This window comes from Brassica napus, chromosome A3, assembly GCF_020379485.1.
Source record: "Brassica napus cultivar Da-Ae chromosome A3, Da-Ae, whole genome shotgun sequence".
Classification (NCBI taxonomy): domain Eukaryota; kingdom Viridiplantae; phylum Streptophyta; class Magnoliopsida; order Brassicales; family Brassicaceae; genus Brassica; species Brassica napus.
Genome location: NC_063436.1, coordinates 4,473,482 through 4,500,417, shown reverse-complemented (window position 1 = coordinate 4,500,417; position 26,936 = coordinate 4,473,482). Strand labels below are relative to the sequence as shown.

The following is a 26,936-nucleotide window of genomic DNA, read 5'->3' as shown; positions in this document are numbered from 1 at the left end:
GGTTTGATTTGTCATTATACATATTACACACCAAATGTCGCAGCACATCTTTCCAAAAAATAAAAATAAACTAATGATGACATCACTGAAATCTTTTTTATCTCTCTCTAATTGCAACAATCACAGAACAGGTACCAAACCGAGATTGTCTCTAATAAATGTTAGAGTCTCTTAATTCTAATGGTAACCGTAATCACTTATTAATCACCTTTCAATTCTTAAACGTACGTAGTGATTGTTGTTAATGCTCAAAATTTGAGAAACTGAAGCCAGATAATATAAATAGAGACACATAAACTTCCAAAGAAGATATATATTTACATTCTATAACACATCTTTTCCACATAATAAAAACTCATGGACACTCTTATAATGGTATCGATCATGACCCTAGTGCTCTTTGTTAGCTCTGGATCCGCACGTGCCGCCACTCTTATCGTATCCAACCAGATGCAGAGACGTGCTAATGTTCCCGTCTTCGTGACGTGCCAGGGCTCAATTCCTAGGATGTCTAAACCCATACCTTTGGGTCAAGTCTCGTTGATAAAGATCCCAACCACTAGCGGAAAAAATGCGACTGATGATATCCCACCCACCGCTGAAAAAAACGATAAACCGGCGAGACCTAGAGTGTCGCAGCGGACGTCTTGCGAAGGAACGTTTTGGGGTGAAGCACAATTCGTGCCCTCTTTGAGGATGTACCGTTTGTACGATTCGGACACTGATTCTGCGGTGCGTTTCGTTGTTGCAAAAGATGATTGGTTTTACTGTTGGAACAATGACAAGAATTATTGGCACAAGTGTCCTATGATCATTTTCATCTAATTGCTCCAAATTTACGTTTCAATTTCAAATGTTATATTTTCGTATACTACACATATTGTTAACATTTGATAAATTAACCCATTAACGTAAACATTATCTTGGAAATGAAATTTTGTGGTTACTGAAATTTACTTGAGAAACACTCTAAAATAGCAATAAAAAAATTTTGTTCACAAAAATAGACCACAAGAAAGAAAATGACCAAAATATTTTATTGAAGAGGTAAATATACATTTACACTCATAGAGTTAACTAATCCAAATCTTAGGGTTTAGATTTAAGGAGTGGAAATTTGGGATTGAGGTTTAAAATTTTATAAAATAAAAAATAAATATTAAAAATTTTAAAATAAAAATTTTAAAAATAGTTTCAAAAAGTATTTACGAATTACAAAAAGAAAATTTTCAAAAAAAAAATTCGATTTTTTTTTAAAGTTCAAATTTGAAAATATATAATCTAAAACTATAAAAATTATTTTTTAATTTTTTAATTTTTTTTATATCTAGGTTATTAATGTCATTTTACCTATTAAATGAAACGTTTTGGTCATTTTCCTTCTTGTGATCTATTTTTGTGAACAAAAACTTGAAAATTGTCTATTTCGGAAAATTGCCCGATTAACTTTATGGTTTAAATATAACGAGAGCATTTTTTTCTTAATCTTAAATATATCACATTATTATTCCATCTCAATAGTAGAGCTGGTCCATATTTTGTTGAGACCACAAGCCAAAAACAATAATGTGTCTGGTTAGGTTTGAACCATTCATGTCTTACAGAATTTAGAGAAATTTGACTACTAGACTAAAGTCACTTTTGTCAAATTTTTGGCCGATATTATATTTAATATATGAAAGCCCGAATTCCATGCTTCATTGGCTTCCAATCGCCTTTGTTTCTCCTAAACTTCGAAGTAACACACAACAAATACAGTTTTGAAGGTGGAAAGTACCCTTTTCGGTTCACATAATTTTTAGATCAATGTCTCGACACCAAAAACCCTTACTTCTCCGTAGCCATGCACCATTTTGATCAAATATCTTGCAAGCACTCATACTCTCCACTGAATCATGAAATGATGGAGCTTTATGAATCATGAAAGTGGGACGCCTATATTAGGGAGGAGGTGAAAGGGGAGAGTAACTCCGAGTGAATTGGGAGGCGATAGAAAACAATAGGGGCCAATGGTGGTTTCTAAAGATATGTGAAACGGTCCATATTTCATAATAAAAGGCCAATATTTGTTTACGGTCCAAATCCAACTCAAAACCAACACTCATATGAAAGCCTAAGACTACACAACCCAGTAAGGATTCAGCCCACTCCAGCAGTTCAAGAACAACCTGAACAAGAGAACAAAACAACGTCCGTACGGAGCTCAACGGAAAGGAAAAGCAATCCGTAAAAGGCATTGCAACCTCATCAACAGCTCATCATACAGCAACGGCTAATAAGTTCTCTATGCTAAAAGATAAGGACGATGACACATCATTTAACCTAGATTCCTAAGTGTATAAATTAGAGCGATGTAATAGACCTTAAGCGAGAAAATAAATAAAACAGTTCAAATATTATATGAGAAGACGTTAACAACATAGCCAGTTTGGAGTACAAGCCAATGAATTATTAGCTTGGGGCCAATGGCTATAAAAATAATTTAAGGGGAAACTTAGATGAGGATCAATCATTCCAGTTGGTTAAAGTTTAAAGATGATGAGTTATGTGTTAACTGGTAATGAGTCTTCATATGTAATACCATATCAAAAGTTATTTTTCGGTTTTACTTATTTCTTACAAATGTTTTTACATGCATACAGTTAACAAACTAAATTACTAGTACTTATTATCATTATTACTGGATATTTATAGTTATTTAATCAATAAATTTATTTTAAATGAGTTTTTGGAAATAAAAATAGAAAATTGTCCCAAAATTTTATATGTATTTATTTATATATATTGTTAATAAATAAAACTTAATAATGATATTATTATATTTTCAAAATATTTCAATTTTAAAGAATACAATTAATCATCAATGCTAAGTGTATAAATTCTTTTAATTTTTTTTTAGGTTCTTCTAAGGGTATCAATCATCAGTGATAATTGTATAAATTATGCGGTAGATTCTCTCAACACCATACATTATCTTATAGGTTCTATAACGAAGTAATTAAAGAATAATAAACGTATATACAATGTATCTATTTTTCGCGATAATTAGACGTCACTTAGGCTCTATAGTGGAGTATTTGTTTTACTCTAATTACTCTGGCTTGACTTCGTAAAGGGTTAGAATTTAACGGCAGCCAGCAATTGAGGATTATCGGCGATTGTCAGCGTACACGTGTTGGTCTAGCAATTTAGTTACTACAGACTGATATGGGTTAATTTGGATTTTTGTGATATTGGAGAAATTCCTTTGATTTTTTCTTTTTTGTAGAGAATGCTTTTTTGTATTACTAGGATTTTGTTTTCTTAATATTCCACATCCCTAAACTTAGGAAACATATCAAGTTAACAAAGTAATATAAAATATCTAGAAATATTTTAGAAAAATATCTTCCATTTATCTTTTCTTGACACGACTAATTGGTTATAAATAAATTAAATACAACGCATGCCAACTCTATAAATACTTCTCTTTCCACACCAAAACCTCAAACTCTCTAACAAACCACTAAGGAAAAGATGGAAGCGAAATCATTTCTTCTCCATTTTATCCTCTTTATTGTCATTTTCTCTCATTTTTCTCACTCAACTTCCTCAAGGATCCTAAACAAACCCTCAAACTGCTCATCGTCTGCAAGTTTAGTGAGCCGTAATGCGGAGAGGCTGATCAAGTCCTTCAATCTAATGCCTGACCATGACGTCAATGTCATCGCAAAGGGAAGCCCTGATGTTCCCCGACTCATTGAAAGCCAAATCAATTTTCCGGAAACCATCGGTATAAGAAACACTATAGGTGGTCCTTCTGTCCAACAATTCGGCCACTATGGCGGTTACTACAGCCTCACTCATACTAAATCAGCTAAGTAATATTTTAAACACGTTAAAACTTAATCCGGTTTAATTCCTTGTGTTTTAAGTAGACCAATTGATTTTGTTTTGGTTTTGGGGTGCATGTTGTTTTCTAACAGGATGTTCTATTTCTTCTTTGAGTCACGGACCAACAACACCGATCCGGTTGTGATTTGGTTATCTGGTGGACCGGGTTGTAGTAGCAGTGTGGCTCTGTTCTATGAGAACGGTCCGTTCACAATATCGGATGATCTCTCTCTTTCTTGGAACGATTTTGGTTGGGACAAGGTTAGTTGTTTGGTTGGTTTAGTTTAGATAGGAAAAGCTTATATCTTCTTACGAAAGAAACATATTTAATATAAAAAAATTACTATAACTCAACTACTCTTTCTTGTTACTCAAGGAACATTCAATATTCTTATTACTCAACTACTTTTGTTCCAATAGGTATCCAATCTAATATACGTGGACCAACCGGTCGGGACTGGTTTCAGTTACACATCGGACCAAAGCGATCTTCGCCACGACGAGACTGGTGTGAGCAATGATCTCTACGATTTCTTACAGGTCTGACTGTTGTTCAAACATTTCAAAATGAATGTTCTTCGAATTGTAATGGTTTGAGCTTTTTATATTTGAATTTTTGTAGGCCTTTTTCAAAGAACACCCGAAGTATGCAAAAAATGATTTCTATATCACGGGTGAATCATATGCTGGTCACTACGTCCCTGCTTTGGCTTCACGAGTTCACAACGGAAACAAGAATAAGGAAGGGATTCCAATCAACCTTAAGGTAAGTCTTTCATTAGCTTTTCTTTAATGATCAAACATCTGGTTTAATCTCGGTTTAAAATTAGGGTTTTGCGATTGGTAACGGTTTAACCAACCCGGAGATTCAATATGGTGCATATGGGGATTATGCCCTGGAAATGAAGTTGATCTCTGAGTCTGATCATGAGAGTCTCAAGCAAGACTATGTTTTTTGTCAAAGTTCCATCAAAAAATGCAGTAACTTCCATAAAATCTATTTGTTTCGAATATTTTTGGATTTGGGTTTGGAAAAAAACTTTTCGAGTCTAAAATCTGTTTTTTTTTTTAAAATCAATTTCAGACCTTAATGGTGGTGAAGAATGTAGTTATGCTTTCGTAGATTGCAACGACATATTCACCCAGATAATGTCCAAAATAGAAGGCACAAATGTAAGCGTAGTTATACAGAACAACACACCAACTGAACCATTTCTCTATATATGAGTTTTGACAAATATATTATGGGTTATTTTGAAGTTTTATGACTTAAGGAAAAAGTGTGTTGGAAGCTTGTGCTATGACTTTTCGAAAATGGAAGCATTTTTGAACCAAAAGAAAGTACGCAAAGCTCTAGGAGTTGGAAACATCGACTTTGTGTCGTGTAGTACCACAGTTTATAAAGCAATGCTAAATGATTGGATGGTAAATCTTGCTGACAAGATTCCACGGCTTCTTGAAGATGGAATCAGTCTCCTTGTCTATGCAGGAGAATTCGATATCATATGTAACTGGCTTGGTGAGAATAAGATTCATCGTATGTTTCTTAATTTAGTTATGGCTTAGGTTATGAACGTGGAACAGAACAAAAGGTCGTGGGTGCAGTTTCATTTGCATTGATTGATATAATTTATTTGGTATATACAGGCAACTCCAGGTGGGTTGATCAGCTAAACTGGTCAAACCAGAAGGAGTATGGATCAGCCAAGAGAGTCCCGTTCTTGGTAGATGGGAAGGAAGCTGGGCTAATGAAGAATCACGGTCCTCTCACTTTTCTTAAGGTAAACCGAATAAAGCCGATGAACCAAACCTATTACTAATGTAAATACAATTGAAGTGGACTTCCTTCTTCCTGTTTTTGATAGTTTCAATTTTGGGGCAGGTTCATGATGCTGGACACATGGTTCCTATGGATCAGCCAAAGGCTTCTTTGCAAATGCTTCAGACTTGGATGCAAGGAAAGCTTGCTACTCCTACTCCGACTGGTGCAACAGTTCGTCAGTTATTCTAGCCGAATATTTCTTAACCGAATACGAACTGGTTGTTGTAGTTCCTTAACTAACTAATCAAAATAAATTTCAGTTCGATAATGCAGATGGCTCTTTTATATTCTCTGAGCGTGACCATACATTCATAAATTTATATATATATATATATATATCTCTGCAAACTTATAACGAGAGAAACATCTAGAGTTGACCAAAACACTTTATAATTTTTTTTGTCAATCGTTGTTCAAAATGAAAAATGTAAAAGGTCTCGCTAAAACAAGAAACGCTTGGTTAGTTTCAAACATGGAAGACAACGATGATATATACTTATGGCTCAGCTGAGATCTATGTAACACTAATTTTCTAGTCCCTATAATTTCCCGACCACTCTCTGTCTGCTTTTAAGAAAAACGTCCCATGTCTTCCAATTGTTCTAAGAGAAGAACGTTTCATACTCTCACTGGTTTAAGCAGATTTAGGAGGTTACGTTCTTAACGAGTTTGACAGAGGAGTCCAAAGAACCATCTGTGATAGAATTATAACAATCAGCAAAAATAAAGGTGCAACGAATTCTAAAGTTTCACTTGCAGGAAATCAACGGGTCCTATGAACTTTTTGAAGGATCGGCGAAAGGTTTGATTCTTCTCTCATGATAGTATAAGAAACCTTTCTCTGTTTTGTCACCAATTTACTTAGTCTTCTATCATTTCCTTCAAAACTTACAATATAACCAATGTACATAAACATTACGCACTTATACGGATTAAAGAACTTTACAGATGAATATAATCCAAGGTTACAAAAATATATCTTCACTTCTTTTATCAAAAAAATATATATATATATATCTTCACTATCTTTTTTTTTTTTTTGACACACATATACCTTCACTATCTAATAGACTTTTTCTCTTCCTTGAAATCTGAGAAGACTCCTTTCCAGCCAGCGTAGAAATGATCGAGAAATAACGACTTTGTTTCTCCTAAATTTCGAAGTAACACACAACAAATACAGTTTTTAAAGTGGAAAGTACCCTTTTCGGTTCACATAATTTTTAGATCAATGTCTCGACACCAAAAACCCTTACTTCTCCGTAGCCATGCACCATTTTGATCAAATATCTTGCAAGCACTCATACTCTCCACTGAATCATGAAATGATGGAGCTTTATGAATCATGAAAGTGGGACGCCTATATTAGGGAGGAGGTGAAAGGGGAGAGTAACTCCGAGTGAATTGGGAGGCGATAGAAAACAATAGGGGCCAATGGTGGTTTCTGAAGATATGTGAAACGGTCCATATTTCATAATAAAAGGCCAATATTTGTTTACGGTCCATTGGTTAACTGAAAATGGATTAGACAACGGTGACGTGACATGCCTCACCACTCACCATAGTCCCCTTTTCCTTCAGTCAAGTCACAGAGTATCATATTCTCTATAATACTCTTCGCTTTTCTGTTGATTAATCGTATATATTGAACATGCTGTGTGAAACACCGTTTTATTCACACTTAACACTATGCAGTCGGTCATTCTTATTAAGAATAAAGGTTTGATTTGTATTTGATAATAAAAAAATGGGTTTGATTTGTCATTATACATATTACACACCAAATGTCGCAGCACATCTTTCCAAAAAATAAAAATAAACTAATGATGACATCACTGAAATCTTTTTTATCTCTCTCTAATTGCAACAATCACAGAACAGGTACCAAACCGAGATTGTCTCTAATAAATGTTAGAGTCTCTTAATTCTAATGGTAACCGTAATCACTTATTAATCACCTTTCAATTCTTAAACGTACGTAGTGATTGTTGTTAATGCTCAAAATTTGAGAAACTGAAGCCAGATAATATAAATAGAGACACATAAACTTCCAAAGAAGATATATATTTACATTCTATAACACATCTTTTCCACATAATAAAAACTCATGGACACTCTTATAATGGTATCGATCATGACCCTAGTGCTCTTTGTTAGCTCTGGATCCGCACGTGCCGCCACTCTTATCGTATCCAACCAGATGCAGAGACGTGCTAATGTTCCCGTCTTCGTGACGTGCCAGGGCTCAATTCCTAGGATGTCTAAACCCATACCTTTGGGTCAAGTCTCGTTGATAAAGATCCCAACCACTAGCGGAAAAAATGCGACTGATGATATCCCACCCACCGCTGAAAAAAACGATAAACCGGCGAGACCTAGAGTGTCGCAGCGGACGTCTTGCGAAGGAACGTTTTGGGGTGAAGCACAATTCGTGCCCTCTTTGAGGATGTACCGTTTGTACGATTCGGACACTGATTCTGCGGTGCGTTTCGTTGTTGCAAAAGATGATGGGTTTTACTGTTGGAACAATGACAAGAATTATTGGCACAAGTGTCCTATGATCATTTTCATCTAATTGCTCCAAATTTACGTTTCAATTTCAAATGTTATATTTTCGTATACTACACATCTATACTATACTAAAAGGGGGATATAAGCCATGGAGAGGGTGTCCACATAGGATAGAAAAATCAACCAATCAGAGAATCCGAAATTGCCATGTCATCTCATTTACTTTTCGTAAAAAATAAAAAAAACAATGCGAAGGTGAGAATCGAACCCGGGTTAGTATGATATATATATAGGACAGTTACCACTAAGCCATTGAAACATTCTTGGACACATATACAAGAACCACTAAGTATATAATCACAAACTCTTATGTACATTTACAATAATATAAATTCAACTTTCAAGACTCCGATACTTTGTTTTGTAAAAAAAAAAATAAGTAAGTGACTAAGCTAATATATTCTTAGAAAGTGTGAGAACGTTGACAAATATGAAAAAGCATAGATTTTTGTTTTCGTGACAAAGTTAAGAATTTTGTAAAAGTAAGTTTAACATATAAATTTTCGTGACAAATATGAAAAAGCATAGGAAACAATTAAAATATACTTCTCTAATGTCTTAATAAAATATTATTTAAGGGTGTAATAATTAAATATATTAATTCAATAAATTTTGTAATTTATAGACAAAACAATAACACAACAAATTTTGAAACATTTGTTTAACCTATCGATTTTTTTCATGAGAATCCAACTAAACAAGATAAAAAAAAATAATTAGATTTACAAATATTTAATTACCATTTTATTCAATTTTGATTAATTTCAAATTGTCATAATGTATCTTTTTGAAGTTACAAATATGAAAAAGCATAGATTTTTGTACAATTTGACAAAACAACTCAAAACATATTTTTCTAATGTCTTAATAAAATATTATTTAAGGATGCAATAATTAAATATATTAATTCAATAAATTTTATAATTTATAGACAAAAAAATACCACAAATGTTTTTAAAACATTTGTTTAACCAATCGATTTTTTTTTCATGAGAATCCAACTAAACAATTAGATTTACAAATATTTAATTACTATTTTATTCAATTTTGATTCATTTAAAATTATAATAATGTATCTTTTTGAAGTTACAAAAAAAATAATGTTCTTTCTTTATTAAACTAACATTATATATAGATTCTATATACACAAAATAAATATAATATAACAACATAAGCTTGCTTTCCCAGATTCATATGAAAACTTTTTAAGTTATCCACCAAAGCAAATTAATTAAATCAATGAAATTGTTAAAATACAGCAAATTAATATATAATTTTATTTTAAATTAAATTATTTAAAAAGTGTATTTTCGTTCAAACAAAATAATAAATAAGTAAAACTGATTTGATGGTAATTTTTATGATATATATATATATATATATATATATATATCAATTCTGTGAAAGAAATAGAAGTTTAATATGAAAAAAATCTTAAATACAAAAACCTCTAAAAAGTAACAAAAAAACTAATAAATTAAACTATGATATCACTTAAAAGCTTCTTAGACCATATTAATAAAATATTTAAGTGATAATAAGACAAATTTGATTTTTTTTCCAGCAAAAGTTTATTATTAATTAGCATCAGTTATTTCAAGATGTTTAAGAAATGGTGGACAAAAAAATAGGATGGACATTAATGATATATGAACTATGAATAGTACTTTGTGAAGCAGACTTAGATAACATATCTGCATATCCATTTCCAGTCCTTTTTGATGCATAAATTCAATTTCTCCAGAGTAGTTATTCCACAAGTAGATCATATGAGATATTGTTTTGATATGTAGATTTGTTTTTTCAATGTTAAGAAGATTGATAACTGTAAAAATGTCTCCTTCGAATATGATATGTCTATAACCGAGTCCCCAACATGAAACAAGTTTGTTTAAAAAGTAAATAATTTTATTTTTCTTATATTATATAATCAATATATATTATTTACTGATAATAAAAATATAGTTATTCTTCTATCACAAATATCTATGCAAATATGTGAATCAAGTACAACAATCAAACAACATAATGATTTTCATAAAGAAAATTTAAAAAGTATATTTATGTTATGTAGTCATATTTTATATTCTTTAAATAATGTAATACAATATTATACATTATTTTTTTAGAATTGAGAAATACATATATCAGTTAGACAAATTAAGCGATAATTAAACAAATTTGATTTTTATTTTGTGAGCAAAAAGTTTATTATTAATTAGCATTACTTATTTCAAGATGTTTAAGAAATGATGGACAAAAAAATAGGATGGACATAAATGATATATGAACTATAAATAGTTTTTTTTAAAGCTGACTTAGATAACACATATGCACATCCATTTCCAGTCTTTTTTGATGCATAAATTCAATTTCTTCAAAGCAGTTATTCCACAAAGAGATTGTATGAGATATTGTTTTGATATTCAGATTTGTTTCTTAATTGTTAAGAAGATTGATAAGTGTAAAAATGTTTCATTCGAATATGATATGTCTATAACCGAGTCCCCAACATGAGACAAGTTTGTTAAAAAGTAAATAATTTCATTTTTCTTATATTATATAATAAATATATATTATTTACTGATAATAAAAATATAGTTATTCATCTATCACAAATATCTATGCAAATATGTGAATTAAGTACAACAATCAAACAACATAATGATTTTCACAAAGAAAAAATAAAAAATATATTTATGTTATGTAGTCTTATTTTATATTCTTTAAATAATATAATACAATATTATATATTATTTTTTAGAATTGTGAAATACATATAATATCTTATCCGCGCGTAGCGCGGTTAAAAAATCTAGTATTGTTAACATTTGATAAATTAACCCATTAACGTAAACATTATCTTGGAAATGAAATTTTGTGGTTACTGAAATTTACTTGAGAAACACTCTAAAATAGCAATAAAAAAATTTTGTTCACAAAAATAGACCACAAGAAAGAAAATGACCAAAATATTTTATTGAAGAGGTAAATATACATTTACACTCATAGAGTTAACTAATCCAAATCTTAGGGTTTAGATTTAAGGAGTGGAAATTTGGGATTGAGGTTTAAAATTTTATAAAATAAAAAATAAATATTAAAAATTTTAAAATAAAAATTTTAAAAATAGTTTCAAAAAGTATTTACGAATTACAAAAAGAAAATTTTCAAAAAAAAAATTCGATTTTTTTTTAAAGTTCAAATTTGAAAATATATAATCTAAAACTATAAAAATTATTTTTAATTTTTTAATTTTTTTTATATCTAGGTTATTAATGTCATTTTACCTATTAAATGAAACGTTTTGGTCATTTTCCTTCTTGTGATCTATTTTTGTGAACAAAAACTTGAAAATTGTCTATTTCGGAAAATTGCCCGATTAACTTTATGGTTTAAATATAACGAGAGCATTTTTTTCTTAATCTTAAATATATCACATTATTATTCCATCTCAATAGTAGAGCTGGTCCATATTTTGTTGAGACCACAAGCCAAAAACAATAATGTGTCTGGTTAGGTTTGAACCATTCATGTCTTACAGAATTTAGAGAAATTTGACTACTAGACTAAAGTCACTTTTGTCAAATTTTTGGCCGATATTATATTTAATATATGAAAGCCCGAATTCCATGCTTCATTGGCTTCCAATCGCCTTTGTTTCTCCTAAACTTCGAAGTAACACACAACAAATACAGTTTTGAAGGTGGAAAGTACCCTTTTCGGTTCACATAATTTTTAGATCAATGTCTCGACACCAAAAACCCTTACTTCTCCGTAGCCATGCACCATTTTGATCAAATATCTTGCAAGCACTCATACTCTCCACTGAATCATGAAATGATGGAGCTTTATGAATCATGAAAGTGGGACGCCTATATTAGGGAGGAGGTGAAAGGGGAGAGTAACTCCGAGTGAATTGGGAGGCGATAGAAAACAATAGGGGCCAATGGTGGTTTCTGAAGATATGTGAAACGGTCCATATTTCATAATAAAAGGCCAATATTTGTTTACGGTCCATTGGTTAACTGAAAATGGATTAGACAACGGTGACGTGACATGCCTCACCACTCACCATAGTCCCCTTTTCCTTCAGTCAAGTCACAGAGTATCATATTCTCTATAATACTCTTCGCTTTTCTGTTGATTAATCGTATATATTGAACATGCTGTGTGAAACACCGTTTTATTCACACTTAACACTATGCAGTTGGTCATTCTTATTAAGAATAAAGGTTTGATTTGTATTTGATAATAAAAAAATGGGTTTGATTTGTCATTATACATATTACACACCAAATGTCGCAGCACATCTTTCCAAAAAATAAAAATAAACTAATGATGACATCACTGAAATCTTTTTTATCTCTCTCTAATTGCAACAATCACAGAACAGGTACCAAACCGAGATTGTCTCTAATAAATGTTAGAGTCTCTTAATTCTAATGGTAACCGTAATCACTTATTAATCACCTTTCAATTCTTAAACGTACGTAGTGATTGTTGTTAATGCTCAAAATTTGAGAAACTGAAGCCAGATAATATAAATAGAGACACATAAACTTCCAAAGAAGATATATATTTACATTCTATAACACATCTTTTCCACATAATAAAAACTCATGGACACTCTTATAATGGTATCGATCATGACCCTAGTGCTCTTTGTTAGCTCTGGATCCGCACGTGCCGCCACTCTTATCGTATCCAACCAGATGCAGAGACGTGCTAATGTTCCCGTCTTCGTGACGTGCCAGGGCTCAATTCCTAGGATGTCTAAACCCATACCTTTGGGTCAAGTCTCGTTGATAAAGATCCCAACCACTAGCGGAAAAAATGCGACTGATGATATCCCACCCACCGCTGAAAAAAACGATAAACCGGCGAGACCTAGAGTGTCGCAGCGGACGTCTTGCGAAGGAACGTTTTGGGGTGAAGCACAATTCGTGCCCTCTTTGAGGATGTACCGTTTGTACGATTCGGACACTGATTCTGCGGTGCGTTTCGTTGTTGCAAAAGATGATGGGTTTTACTGTTGGAACAATGACAAGAATTATTGGCACAAGTGTCCTATGATCATTTTCATCTAATTGCTCCAAATTTACGTTTCAATTTCAAATGTTATATTTTCGTATACTACACATATTGTTAACATTTGATAAATTAACCCATTAACGTAAACATTATCTTGGAAATGAAATTTTGTGGTTACTGAAATTTACTTTATGGTTTAAATATAACGAGAGCATTGTTTTTTCTTAATCTTAAATATATCATTCATTATTATTCCAACTCAACAGTCATATGCTTGGACAACTACTAAGAACGTCAAGAGACTAAGCAGACAGTTATTATTTTCTTAGGATTATTTTTGCTTAGACATTAGAAACATAATAATCACTGAGGAACCGTCGGAGTAGAAAGCCTTCCTTGCATCCAAGTCTGGAGCATTTGTAAGGAAGCTTTTGGCTGATCCATCGGGACCATGTCTGGAGCATTTGTAAGGAAGCTTTTGTCACAAAAAAAAAAAACATAAGCTTTTTCTCACTCGCAGCAAATAAAAAGAATACATATTTTTTGTTTAAAAAAAAAAAGAATACATATTTTCATATGATAACGAAGACATTAGAATTTAGAAAGCTAGATTATTCGGAATACTACGATATATGTATCCTTCTTAAGATGTTGAGTATTAATATCCTATGAAGAAGACATACTCAACAAAATAGTCGGTTTTGGCTACAAACCAATCAAGCATTAGCTTATGGCAAAAGGCTTTTAAAGTAATTTAGGGGCCAATTCAATTGGTTGAAGTTGATGAATTATGTGTGAACTGGTTATGACTGATTATTATTATTAATTATACTTCGATTATTTAATGTTTTTCGTGAATTTATTTTACTTGTCCTTCTCTTTCTTTCTTGTTAGATACTTTTTTTTTAAAATCATTTTTTTGTATATGATGCCAAAAAATTTTTTGTTACAACCAAACATGTTGCCAGTTTGTTCATTAGGATCTTAATTCTATTTTGGGTGTGGACGATCTGGTAAATTCCTATGTCAAACATTGCATGAGGTTGACCTATGCATACGAGTTGCTTTCGACATTATGAAATTCAGTCTGAGAATAAATCTAGAGATATATTGTTTCCAAAAGAATAAACTCCTTTTGATGCTCTAAATATTTTTTTGTCGTTTTGCAATTAACTGTTTGTATAAACAAAGACAGAGAAATGTGTAAATATAGTGGGTGCTCTTGCTTAGTGTGAGTCCAAACTAATATATGTATGTATGATTCTACGGCCTTGATTGACATAGCAGATGATAAATCAGTAGCCGTATGCTATAAAAACAGTATACTGAAAAAGCTGTATGTTTTTGCTAAATTGTTTGATAAGATTATTGGTAAAACAGTATGAGTATGCAATTTAAAAAATATTATAAAACTTAGTATATAATATACAATATATTTACTTTTAATAAATATATTTCTAATGTATATATAAGTATATTAACATATAATATTAAAAATATATAATTTACTTACTTTATTTAGTAATTTAAAATTTATGTTTATATCAAAAAATATTATCTAAAAATAAAGTTTATAATTAAAATATCTATTTTTAAAAATAATATTTTACATTTAAAATATATTATATTATATTTTAAATGTGAAATGCCTATTTAAAAAAAAATATTTTGTTGTAAATTAATTTTAGAAATCAAAATTTTATTTTCTGGATATAAAAATAATTTTATGATATTATTAAATAAAATAAATGAATTAAATATATATTTTTTTAATTTTATAAATGATAAATGCAAATGTTTTTCTAAAAGCTTCATTTGAGAACATTAACCAGAGAACATTTAGAGAGCATTAGCATTTAATAAATATTTTTCTAAATACTTTTGTAGCGATTGTTAATTGTATAATGTAGAGCATATTGCTAATGCTCTAGCAATCAATTGTACATATATTAATGTGCTAATATGGCTATGACTATCTCAGTAAATATTATGCACTCAGCCATGTGTAGATCGTGCAGCTGATGATCATGATCATAAACCAAGCTCGTTAGATGGTTCTTAAAAAAACACGAGGTTGGTTCGGTGTCGAATTAGCATTCGGATTATCACATATCCAATAATCAACCGAAAGTTATATTACCATTTATCACTCTCGCCTAAACATTTAGGTAATCAGAATTACGGTTTGCTCCAACTCTCCACTACATGTTTAAAGTGGATACTAAACCAAAATCAAAGAACCCGGTTTTCTCAACCACTGAACCATAGTATAAGAGTTTCGGATGAAAATAAAAGAAAATTTTGTTACCAAAAGACAGCTTATGATTACAATGTATAAGGCAATTCAATTATATTTTACAATACACATCAATCTCCTTCTGTTCTCTCATCACCTTCAAGAGTTCCTCGGATCAATAAAAATCGTGTATAAAGAGAGTCACTGGAATCAAGTTAGGATCTAACTTTAGCGAGGCGAGCTCGAATCTCCTCCAGTTCTTCCTCATCATCAACACCTTCTGCAATTGCCTCTTCCTGGGAAACAAAACAAAACGCAACATCTTCTTTCAGAACATAATCTCCTTATCTCGTAATCAAGCAGAGCATATTGGTGGACAAGCTTTTACCTCGCGGGAAGTACTCGCCTTCTGTGCAGGCACCTTTATCCTTTCCTTCCTGACAGCTTCTGGAAGCTCAGCAGCGGTTTCTCCAGCGATAGCAGTCAATACTTTATCAACCTCTTCGTCGATCTCTTCCTCCATATCCTCTGAATCTAGCGCATTGTCAATGGCCTCGTTCACAAACTCCTCAATAACTCCAGCCTACATATCAAAGCAACAAAAATAAAAATCATTATGGATTGATTAATATAAAATGAATACTAATATGATGAGAGAAAGGGAAAAGAAATAAAGGTTACCTTAGTCATCTCTTTGCTGAACTCCTGCATAGTTGTAGCCATTTGAGGAGCCTTCATGAGGTTATTAACTAGCTTCATAACCTCTGCGCTCTTGGACAGATGCCCAACGGTCCGAGCAACAGCTGAAAGGTTCAAAGAAAGGATACTTATGTGTTAGAGAATAACATTGCAAACATAGTAAAGACAAAACGATGAGAACTGTAAGCTGTATATTACCAACACTTTCTCCGAGGTGCATTGATATGGAATTCATCTGGGCCTTGTTTTCATATAAACGGTTAACTGTTCTTCTCGCACTAACAATCTCCTTAGCAAGCGCCTTGAATGAACACCATAGAATGAGGATCAGCCAAAAGATTACAAAAGAATAAAAAAAAACTAACTTTTAAGAGTCTGTCTACCTTTGCTGAGACCATATCGTTACGCTTAGCAGCCTCTTTAATAGCTTTCTGAACGGTTCTCTCTTCTTTCTGTATATCTGAAAACGAAACAATCTCAAAATCAGATTGTAACCTAAACCCAACACACACGATTCAAATTGAAATCAAAATCAGCTTATAAGGACACTCGTGATTCGTGATCATGATCCGATTCAGATTGATTTTTCGCAATTAGGGGTGCGATCGAACAAACCCATCAATCTAATTTCAGATAGATTCATCAAAGTTCGGAACTTTCGCTCAATCTAGAAAAACCCTAAATTGATCAGAGAGGAAGAAAGAACCTCGGATTTGGCGTTCGATGTTACGGCACTCTTGACGAAGCTTGCGTTGCCAATCACGTAAGATTTGCTTCGGATCAGGCTTCGGCTTTATCAGGTTCATCACTTTCTCCATTCTCCCTGCTCTGTTTTTTTATTTTACAAGAATAATCTGTTTGCTCCCAATGTTCTGTCCAAAGAACCAAAAGTATTTAAAACAAAACTAAAATAATTGGTTGTCTTAAACTAAAAAGGGATAACATATTGCAAAGGGGAATATTAAAATACTTTTAATTTAGGCCTGTGTATCATTGGGTTCGGCCCAACATAATATAGATCCTAAGATAAATCAAACATAACTAGCGCCTTTTAGCTAATTTTTGGAGACCCTTTTGTGTGATTTTTGTTTAGGTCTTAGATCCAGACCCCTCCTCCCATGTCTCTCTCACCAATCCTTAGAGAAAGAGAATGGTACTTGGACCATTGTAAAGGAGATATGTCACTTTCGTTCTAAACAAAATTATTTACCTCACTTTTTTGCAATAAACAACACAACATTGTGTAATAGTAATAGTATCAGTTTTGGACACAGCCTCTCCGGTTCTAAACGTTCAGCTCCGTAATATTCTAAACGGATCAATTCTACTGTTTTAGTTATAACAACTAGACGTGAGGTGGGACTACAAACAAACTGTGTACATATTATTAGTTCGGCACATTACATTTATTGGGTATAATGCATCTTCTGACACACTAGCTGTCTCCTTGCTCACATTGCTCTGTCTTTCATCTTCCCCCATGCAACTCCACCCCTTTTGTTATATTAATTCCTATTTATTTTACTAACAACTATTGAAGTTTAATTGTAAATTATTTTGTAGGAGAAAGGATATCAAAAGCTAACCGAGTTATTAAACATAGTTAAAATTTCCTGACACTAGAGTAGACTACACTTGTGTTCATTAGATCCCGTTATTTACTATGCTTGGATTTTAAACGAGCTGGGATAGATTTTACCCGGCATGCATTTCGATTTACATGTCATTTTCTATATTCAAAGAATTAAATGCCTACTCATACAAAAGAATTACACATCAGCATACTTTACACTTTCACTTCCCTGAGGTACATGCTGATCCACTCAGTGGTAGCCAGCTCAGCAAACATCTCACGTGTCCGAGTTAAGCTTCTCACGTTATGGACCCCACACCAAGACATTCCAGTTTCCAATATCGAAAGAGTCAAAAATATCCAGCCTAGCATCCATTTCGCGACAGCATCTTACGTGTCAACTCTTCATTGGCTGAAAACCCTTGACCTTCTGTACGACCGAACTAACTTCCTCGACAACGCATCGAGAATATGCCACGTAGCGTCACCTTCCATCATCGGCACATTGTACAAGAGGGCCCGCTTAAACGCCGGCTCACGTAAGTTTCGCTGTATCGTTGACAAATTGGTCGCTGTCACGTGTTCCAATATCTTGCGTAGATTCTTCACGTCTTTCTCCGCCACCGTGAGTGATATCTCCGGCCACCGTACCGTCTCCGAAAACGGTAACTGAATCCCATCTGCGATAACTACGGGGACGCAACCTAAAACAGCTGATTCCACTAGCCGAGGACTCCATGGAGCCCACCCGAGAGGACAAAGGCAAAACACAGACCGCAAGATCTCAGACCGGTATCCAGCAAACCGGTGCCGGTTAAGATGAAACCGTCTTCTTCCGCCGTATTTCTTCAGAATCGCCGTTCTTACTCCCCTGCACGCCGGAAAGTGGCAATTTTAGAAATTAAGAACAAAACAAACACAAAAAGTCAAAGTCAACGAGAAAACAAAAAAAAGGTTTCGCTACGCACGCACTTGCTGTAATAACGTCCGCTAATATTCTTAGGGTTGACTTCCATCTTCCCCCGAAAAAACGCCCAAATGTCTCGCCGTCCGTTCGCCGGAGCTCTGTCTATTGCTCTATGCACACTCTCCGGCGGAATATACGGCGGGATCACCACATGCTCCGCTTCTTGACATGGATGCTTGTAGTTTACTCCAAACGTCTGTAAAATTATCGACTTCTTCATAAACTCTGGAATGCCTTCTTCAATCGCCATATCCTCCTTCACATAAATAAAATAAAAAAATCAGTTTCCTCTAAAATTATATATAAAAAAAAAAATCAAAAATCAGTTTCTCTCTAAAATCTGTGTAAAAATTAAAACTTTTCGAAACCAGTTTTTCTCTAAAAATCTGTACAAAAATTAATACTTTCCAAAATCAGTTTTCTATAAAAATTTGTATAAAATTATAACTTTTCAAAAATCTATAAAAATTAAAACTTTATGCGAAATTAATAAACAGAGGATCTTACCATGGCGTGGAAGCATGCACCGAAGTCATGCGAAGCTACAAACACGTGGTCGGAACCTCGTGCTCTATTCCAAAACGGGTAACTCTCTGAGATGAAATCAACGGCGGAGGAGATGAGGGAGCGAGCGTGGCTAAGAGAAGGGAAGCCGTTGGCGGTGGAGAAGTTGCAGGAGACGTATACGGGGACGAAGAAGAAGTCAGCTTCTTCCGGGTCTAACGTACGGACATTTGAATCAGAGAGAAGTGCGCGGTGAATGGCTACCTCCGCCGCGAAGAGGTGACTAGCGCACCGGTCTGATGACGTCACCCAGTCGGCGTTGAATCTCGCCGGTAAGTCGTAAACGTAAATCTTCATCCCGCTGAAGATAGACGCGTGAGCTGGTTTGACAATGGCGGAAGATTCGATGAGGGCGTGGGACGGGAGAGACGACGACGTTTTGTGGTGAGAGATGAGACTAGTTGTTGTGGTGGTGGTGGATTGGTCTCCGGCGAAGTAAGATGTGAAGAAGTAGAGAGAGAGGAAAAACCAGAGGATCCATCTGTAATAATGTCTGAAGAAGACGATGAAGAGGTTGTTTCCTCCTCGGTTGTTGTGATTCAGCTGCTGCATATTGACGATGAACCCTGTCTTCTTCTTGGTCTTGTTGCTGATAGGTCTTTTAATGTCAAGCGACATTGCTTTCTTTTTGTTCTTCTGGTGATGATAATGATTGAGAATTAGAGATCAGATAGGGATTGGGAGAAATGTAGAGAAGGAAAGAAACTTTCTCAAGAAGGAAAGAGACTTTCTCAAGAATGCACCGTCATAGTAGTTTTTTTTTTATTACATTTGGATCAAGATTGGTGATCTGGTTCTCATCATTCTCTCCTGTCATGGGTTTGGTTCGAATCCAGTGGAATCGAATAAGATAACATTAAGAAATAACATAACTTTTTTCAACAAAAACAAAGAAGAAAATAATCAAGTTTTCAGAGTATAGAGAGAGAAGGTCACATAAGAATGCAATGGAGCAGCAATGGTCTCGGGTTCATCGCTTGGTCCAAGTCTTATTTATCATACCATGTAAAATGAAATTACAATAACACCCCTGGAGGCTCCTGTAATGATTACTTTGCGTATTTGGTAAGTTGGGGGCTTGTTTTGATCCCGTGAGGCGTGAAGTGCATGTGATGTGGTTCATAAATGGTCTCTTGATAAGCTAATGACAGTGTTGTTTTGGATATTTTTAGCTAATTATTGGAAGGTGTTTGTTTGTTTCTTTGTGTTAGAAGCTAGCTGGGAAATTTTTTAACTGTTAAATTGTTAATAAATTTACTTATATAACTCACATGTTGTTGTTAAGTTATAGCTCATCAAACAACACCCAAATCAAACTTTGATAAATTAATGAAACTGTTTTTTTCTTCATATGTTATTAAAAAGGATGAATATACATAAGAAAAATACGAGCTTTCTTCATCTATTTGTTTCTCGGCTATTAGAAAGTGAGTGTCACGTACGGTACGGGACTTCCTAGCCAGATCAAGCCAAACATACATCATACTTTATCCTAAACTCGTAGTATAAAGAGAATGCCGTTTTTGTATCTAAAAATTTGAAATTAATTATAATATGTACTCACACAAATACACATTATAGCGTGTGGCTTTTAAAGAAGCGCAAAGAGCATCTAAAAAGCTTACAAGGGCACTGGGCCAGTAGTGGCTGAAGGGGAGAAAGAATGCAATACATTTACAAACAGAAAAGTATAGTTTAAAATCCTTGTCTTGTTTAGGTTATTAAAGTAGTTTTTTTTTTGCTTATGGGAACTGCAAAGTGTTAACTTGTGATCACAATGTGTTATTGTGCCCATACATACATGCATGAACTTTTTGTATGCAACTTTTGGTTGCCTAGTTGTTCGTGTATTTACATTAATCTTGTTCTCCTTGTATAATAATGCTACTAGATTGCTTAGCTATAACGTTTTCGCATTTCAATAATTACAAACGACTAAATGATACTAGTATAGTATCTGCCCAATCTGATTTTTTAAATGTGTTACACTTTAAAACATCCAACATATGGTGAAACGAAGGGTTTGCTGATTAATTGTTTTGCAGTTATAATTATTTCATTATCATAGTTCCAGACTTCCAGTAATGGTCAATAAATCATCACAAAATTAATCATCAAACTAATCACGAAGTAGTCAAGTGGTTAAGACTTAAGGAAGTGGTTACGAGCACGGATGACGCCTGAGACGATAGATTTTCACCATATTCTTCTCTTTTTTAGTATATAAATAAATGATGCCCACTTGATAAAACAATGAAAAGAGAAGAAAAAAAAACAGAAATACAATATCTTGCCTTTATTTTGTGTGATCTTTTAATGGTGAAATATCTTAACGTGATTTTTTGCCTAAAAGAGCCCATTCTTAATCAGTTGACATTGTATGATAAATACGTGAATAACGTGATTGGTTAAGCGACATTACGATACAAACATTTAGATTTTGCGGTTGTAATGACGGAAACAAAATCTATCTTCACAGCCACATGGATGAGAATTCAGCTTTTATCTGTGGGATGGCTGGACCAGTGACAAAAATGGTTTAATTAACAACAGTTTTTGTTAAAGTTTTGATGTATTTATCACTTTAGTAGATTTCAGCTACTGATTGGTTGCACTTTCTTATCACATAAATGGGCAGTACGATAGTAAATGTAACATTTAATATTGTAACCAACATAATTCACACATTTACCCATCTAGCCAAAAAAGTCTACGTGTATATTTATATACATGGAGACAGAAATGGATTGTACGTGCTTATATACAGCCTGATTCACAAACCAAACCTATATTCTATATTGAAATTAGATTGTTTATATATTCGCAATTATACTTTTGTTTTTATATGTTTATCTTTGGATGTAAATAGTCGCTCTCCCTCAAATGGTGAACTTTTCTACTGTCCGTTTTCCCATATCGATGACAAAACATTGACTTCCACTGTTCCACAAAGTACAAATTGGTTCGTCGTGAAATACATATACAATTGAAAAACAAAACACACACAAGGTGCTTGATATAGAGTGTTAAATTGTTTGTTCGTCGTGAAATACATATACAATTGAAAAACAAAACACACACAAGGTGCTTGATATAGAGTGTTAAATTGTTTGATTTATGAACACAAGTTTATTTTAACAAACGTTTAGCGATGATTTAGTAACATGACAAACGCATAATAATAACAAAAGTTTTTCGCTGCCGGGGGTTGAACCCGGATTTCATCAGTTGAAATTGGCCGGTGTGCTACAACGAATTCGATAAATAGATATCCGACAATCACTTAATTATTTAAGACTCAGAGTAGGCTTTGGAGGACTTTGCACCCCCATTGTAAACATTATGAACTAAGAAGTAAGAAATGGGCCTTACACGTGAATAAGGAGCCGTTTTTATAAAACTCAAATGCGGTACTTCAAGAACCCATCTGGTTTACAACTTTGCCTTCTTTCTACCTTTCTAATGATGCGAACTGTCATCTTGCAAACTATATTCATGGAATTTATCAGGCATTAGAAACTGAAGATCTTAAATCTCAATATTGTACGTAATTTAAATTGATGTGTATAGAATATAATATTTATTGGACAATGTTAAAAACTTAACCAGTTAAGAAAAGTCTCACTGCTATCAGATCTTAATACCAAATTTACTTAGAAGTTTTTTTTTTTTTGATTTTTGGTCTGAAAAATGTAGTTTCAGAAGCCAATACTTCTTACCACAAAAAGAAGAAGAGAAGTTTGTGGTCTATGATTATTGAACAAAGACTATCCTATTGCATCCTACGATGATACATAGCCAATAAACATAGAGTTGGATCCGGCTCTGACTAATCTACGAAGCCCACGGGTTGGCTATTGGGAATTGGTATCTAATAAGAACACCTTTCATCGACAAGTATATTTAGTACCTGGCATAGATCATCAAACGATTGTTGATTTACAAAAGATATTTTTCTCCTTTTTCCATGATCCTGATTAGTTATTTTTATGTTACAAATAAATAATTGATCAATAAAACTCATAACATTTATTTTCTTTACCAATTTATCCGATCGACCTCGAGAAAACTGAAACGTTTATAGTTTAAGCTTTTCGATAGGACAGAAAGTTGTTCAAATCCCGTTTTTCATGTTTTCAACACGAGACGGCTAAAATTGTTGAACATTCTGAGATGGGCTACCTAGTCAAAGAAAAAAATTAAACCGAAGTAGTTTGGTCGAATAGTTTTGTCTGCTTACAGGATAAACAACCGGCTCTTGGACGAGTCCGCATACTATAACTATAAAAATATATACATTGACTTATATCACACGCACTACAGTCAGTATATACAAGTAGACTACATCATATTTCATACCTAATTATATATATTCCACAGGGTTTGATTTAAATACGTATGAACTTTGATATAGGACAGAACACGATGTCATGTAAAATAACTTTGTAGATCTGAAATCTAGTAAACTCTCGCAAATGATCTGCATTTTTGGAATATATATAATTAGGTATGAGTATGATGTAGTGTAGTTCGTACAAATGGTAACTTATAATTTATATAAACGAGAAGAATTTTCTTAGACAAATTTTCAAAGGTATGTGTGGAGAATAATGAATCTTTTAACTGCCACAACGGTAAGTTCGTTTTGTTTCTTTTACTTTCTCAAGCTAGTAGTTCATGCCTCCATTCATTAGAACAATCATGATTCATGAGTAATTGAATATATTGGCCGACAGAATAAGCAATCTGGTTTTCCTTAATATCAAATTTAAGGATCTGAATATATTGGATTAAACTAAAACGCGCATAAACTTGTTTCATTCATTATGATAGTGAAGCATGTCCAGTGCATTTATGGATAGCTCCCATGTTTCTGGCTTCGTATAAACAGCTCTTATCCGTAAAATATCGTTGTTGTTAAATTGCCAACACGATCATATTCATAAGGCATTAATTAGATTTTGAATATTGTGGGACATAGTATTCATATATGATACAGAAATCTACGAAGTCACATAAACATTCGTATCAATGATTGTCAATGTTTATTCAGATCGCTTTCAATTCAAAATGAATAACAATCAGTGACTAGATTAGTCTGTTTTTTGACATCGACTAGATTAGTCTGTTAAAGATCCCAAATCAACAAAAACATAAACTTTTCTTAAACAAATATTATATCTAGTCCAAATACACTGGTGTCATATACACAAGAAAATATATAAAGTAATAAACTAACTACTAATCTTCACAGATACCACATGTATCAGTGGGAAGACAATACCATTAATTTAAGAGGAACGGTAATGGTTAAATGGTTGAACCTTATCATAGTCCATATCTAATACTATAATAAATCAAAGACTACATATTTGTTGACTAGTTATTGACAACAACACTACTTATAGTTGTTGATAACAATACTATGTATACTAGGTTAAGATCCACGCCTTGCGCGTAATAAACGTTATATATAAAAATTATTTTATATATTATATGTTTCTAACCTATTATGAAATAATAAATATATATTGAATAACTAAAAAATCAGTAACTATTACCTATATAATTAAGCTGGTGCGAACATATAAATAAATTTTATTAATCCAAAAGAATATTTTTTTTCTATTTGATATGATATGTAATTAAATTTAAATGATAGTAACATATATATATAGTATATTTTAATATTAATATTTATTAAATGATGTTTTTTGCTCATGTTTTTTTTTATCATTTGTATCTGTTATAGCAAAAAATTTAAATTACTGATAACAAAATTTTCATTGTGGGATTAATAATTTATGTAATTTATAATATTTTTAAAAATTAATTTGTCAATATTTTTTCAAATTTTTATCAAAAACATTTGTTAAAAGTACATTTCAAAATTAAGATATTTATTTATTTTCTTATATGACATATAATTTAATTTAATATATATATACATATATATAAATATCTATTTTTATATATTTTTTATTTTTAATATTTATTAAATGAGACTTTCAACTTATATGATTTTTTAATTATTTGTATCATGTCATAACAAAAAGCTTAAACCATAGATCACAAAATTTGAATGTGAAAGTTTTAATGGTTTTAGTAATTTAAACTCATTTTAAAAATTCAAAATACAACATATAATTTTTTTTTAATTTTTATTAAATGGTTATTATGATTGTTTAATTTATTTTAATAATTTAAAATTAAACAAATATAATATAAGATATACATATTTTTATCAAATCTTTATTATTCAAAGTCATTAATTGTCATATATACTTTAGTCATATCAGGTAATTCCGTAATTTTATTTATGAAAATAATGAAGCACATTAATAATATATTTATGGTTAGTTTAATAAAAAAATTATTATATATTTAGATAGACCAACCTATTTCTCTAAGGATTTTAAGAATCATTCTAGTGATGACATGTGACTACAAAAAAATGTTGTAATGCTTCTCAAATAATATATAGGGGATAATCTATGTAAAGTTATATAATACATTAGATTTGGTCGTCGATTCGATTCAACAAATCTATCTTCCGTGATCAATGAAAATTCTTGTGAATTTGTGGACGAGTAATATACGAGCTCTCTTTTTTTTTTCTTTTTGCCTATATGACCCATAAGGCGTAAGAACATAGATATATGGATTGAAGCTAATATTTTTGTGTCTATAATTTCTTTTTCAATACGTGTAAACAAAGAATCACAAACCCCATAAAATAGATGCAGCTCGTAAATTCATTTTGTACAGTATAATATATACCTCAGATCATCGGCATTGCGCTTCTCACTCGGATAAAAGCATTTTATAGTAGTAATAGGATTAAACATGCGCCTTGCGCAAAGTAAATTTATATGAAAATTATTTAAGAAATATCGTATAAAAAAATAAAATATATATTTTTGATCGAATTAATATTTTTGCCCTTCAACAATTTTTATAAATTTTTTTTGTTAATTACATAATTTGTTTACTGATGAGCTTATCCATTTTTAAAAAAATATTTTAGGTCAAAAATTACTTATCGCATAAGAACCTAACGTTTAGGCAGAAGAATCTTAGGCCTACTATTTGGTTACAATAAAACTATGTCAATTCAGTTTTATATCATGATTTAGCAATTTAAAAGTTAATTATGGTTATGAGAAGTTTACGTTCACGTGCCAATCCTATATATCTTTAATATTTTTTTCATTTTTGTGTCATTTTTTCATTTTGATTATTGCTCGATATAAATATTAATTTTTGAGTTTATTCTCATTTCGTTATTTTGTTTTGGTCTGGATTTAGAAAATATTTAAGATTTAAAATTATTAAAGAGATACATACTTAGGTTAATATCTCCGCCTTGTACAAAATAAATATTTTATATTAATTATTTATTTTATCTTTTTCTGCATATTATGAAATAATAAAATAATAATTATATATTAAAGAATCAAGAAATCAGTTATTGTTATGTAATAAATTGATGTACACATATAAATCAAATCACCGCTCTTGTTTATTCGCAATCATTTTAGGATAAATAAATCAAAACAATCAATCTTATCTATTGTATATGATATATAATTAAATT

General features: G+C 32.1%; 6 protein-coding genes across 6 annotated transcripts; 4 read left to right on the top strand and 2 right to left on the bottom strand.

Annotated features, from left to right (window-relative positions):
* The first annotated feature begins 372 nt into the window (after nt 1–372).
* Nucleotides 373–825, top strand: LOC106419625. Its single transcript, XM_013860439.1, has one exon. It carries the CDS (start codon nt 373–375, stop codon nt 823–825), a length of 453 nt encoding a protein of 150 aa, XP_013715893.1.
* Nucleotides 826–3,396: 2,571 nt separating this feature from the next.
* LOC106385209 (serine carboxypeptidase-like 47) lies at nt 3,397–5,963 on the top strand. The gene is made up of 9 exons (XM_013825155.3): nt 3,397–3,860; nt 3,966–4,134; nt 4,294–4,413; nt 4,496–4,639; nt 4,704–4,854; nt 4,958–5,046; nt 5,134–5,392; nt 5,521–5,654; nt 5,756–5,963. The coding sequence occupies exons 1-9, from the start codon at nt 3,517–3,519 to the stop codon at nt 5,882–5,884; spliced, it is 1,539 nt and encodes a 512-aa protein (XP_013680609.2). The 5' UTR covers nt 3,397–3,516; the 3' UTR covers nt 5,885–5,963.
* Nucleotides 5,964–6,425: 462 nt separating this feature from the next.
* LOC106419624 lies at nt 6,426–8,310 on the top strand. The gene has a single exon (XM_048772092.1). It carries the CDS (start codon nt 7,803–7,805, stop codon nt 8,268–8,270), a length of 468 nt encoding a protein of 155 aa, XP_048628049.1. The 5' UTR covers nt 6,426–7,802; the 3' UTR covers nt 8,271–8,310.
* A 3,271-nt stretch (nt 8,311–11,581) lies between these two features.
* LOC125597326 lies at nt 11,582–13,377 on the top strand. The gene has a single exon (XM_048772084.1). The coding sequence runs from the start codon at nt 12,889–12,891 to the stop codon at nt 13,354–13,356; it is 468 nt and encodes a 155-aa protein (XP_048628041.1). The 5' UTR covers nt 11,582–12,888; the 3' UTR covers nt 13,357–13,377.
* A 2,206-nt stretch (nt 13,378–15,583) lies between these two features.
* Nucleotides 15,584–17,175, bottom strand: LOC106419543 (vacuolar protein sorting-associated protein 24 homolog 1). The gene is made up of 6 exons (XM_013860351.3): nt 16,942–17,175; nt 16,619–16,695; nt 16,434–16,536; nt 16,218–16,339; nt 15,925–16,119; nt 15,584–15,832 (listed from the first exon to the last, which is right to left on the bottom strand). Exons 1-6 carry the CDS (start codon nt 17,051–17,053, stop codon nt 15,752–15,754), a joined length of 690 nt encoding a protein of 229 aa, XP_013715805.1. The 5' UTR covers nt 17,054–17,175; the 3' UTR covers nt 15,584–15,751.
* A 769-nt stretch (nt 17,176–17,944) lies between these two features.
* LOC106419571 (probable glucuronoxylan glucuronosyltransferase F8H) lies at nt 17,945–20,317 on the bottom strand. The gene is made up of 3 exons (XM_013860385.3): nt 19,283–20,317; nt 18,781–19,031; nt 17,945–18,679 (listed from the first exon to the last, which is right to left on the bottom strand). The coding sequence occupies exons 1-3, from the start codon at nt 19,955–19,957 to the stop codon at nt 18,214–18,216; spliced, it is 1,392 nt and encodes a 463-aa protein (XP_013715839.2). The 5' UTR covers nt 19,958–20,317; the 3' UTR covers nt 17,945–18,213.
* Between the last annotated feature and the right edge of the window lie 6,619 nt (nt 20,318–26,936).

What these genes read in the sequence shown, in the direction of transcription:
- LOC106419625 (XM_013860439.1), top strand. Translation starts at nt 373, where the DNA reads ATGGTATCGATCATGACCCTAGTGCTCTTTGTTAGCTCTGGATCCGCA.
- LOC106385209 (XM_013825155.3), top strand. Translation starts at nt 3,517, where the DNA reads ATGGAAGCGAAATCATTTCTTCTCCATTTTATCCTCTTTATTGTCATT. An exon ending in ATCTCTACGATTTCTTACAG is followed by an intron (nt 4,414 to 4,495) that starts GTCTGACTGTTG and finishes GAATTTTTGTAG; the next exon opens with GCCTTTTTCAAAGAACACCC. An exon ending in CCAAAATAGAAGGCACAAAT is followed by an intron (nt 5,047 to 5,133) that starts GTAAGCGTAGTT and finishes GTTATTTTGAAG; the next exon opens with TTTTATGACTTAAGGAAAAA.
- LOC106419624 (XM_048772092.1), top strand. Translation starts at nt 7,803, where the DNA reads ATGGACACTCTTATAATGGTATCGATCATGACCCTAGTGCTCTTTGTT.
- LOC106419571 (XM_013860385.3), bottom strand. Translation starts at nt 19,957, where the DNA reads ATGTCGCTTGACATTAAAAGACCTATCAGCAACAAGACCAAGAAGAAG. An exon ending in GTGCATGCTTCCACGCCATG is followed by an intron (nt 19,032 to 19,282) that starts GTAAGATCCTCT and finishes ATTTATGTGAAG; the next exon opens with GAGGATATGGCGATTGAAGA. An exon ending in AGCGGACGTTATTACAGCAA is followed by an intron (nt 18,680 to 18,780) that starts GTGCGTGCGTAG and finishes TCCGGCGTGCAG; the next exon opens with GGGAGTAAGAACGGCGATTC.
- LOC106419543 (XM_013860351.3), bottom strand. Translation starts at nt 17,053, where the DNA reads ATGGAGAAAGTGATGAACCTGATAAAGCCGAAGCCTGATCCGAAGCAA. An exon ending in CATCGAACGCCAAATCCGAG is followed by an intron (nt 16,696 to 16,941) that starts GTTCTTTCTTCC and finishes TTTCGTTTTCAG; the next exon opens with ATATACAGAAAGAAGAGAGA. An exon ending in TCAGCAAAGAGATGACTAAG is followed by an intron (nt 16,120 to 16,217) that starts GTAACCTTTATT and finishes TTTGATATGTAG; the next exon opens with GCTGGAGTTATTGAGGAGTT.
- LOC125597326 (XM_048772084.1), top strand. Translation starts at nt 12,889, where the DNA reads ATGGACACTCTTATAATGGTATCGATCATGACCCTAGTGCTCTTTGTT.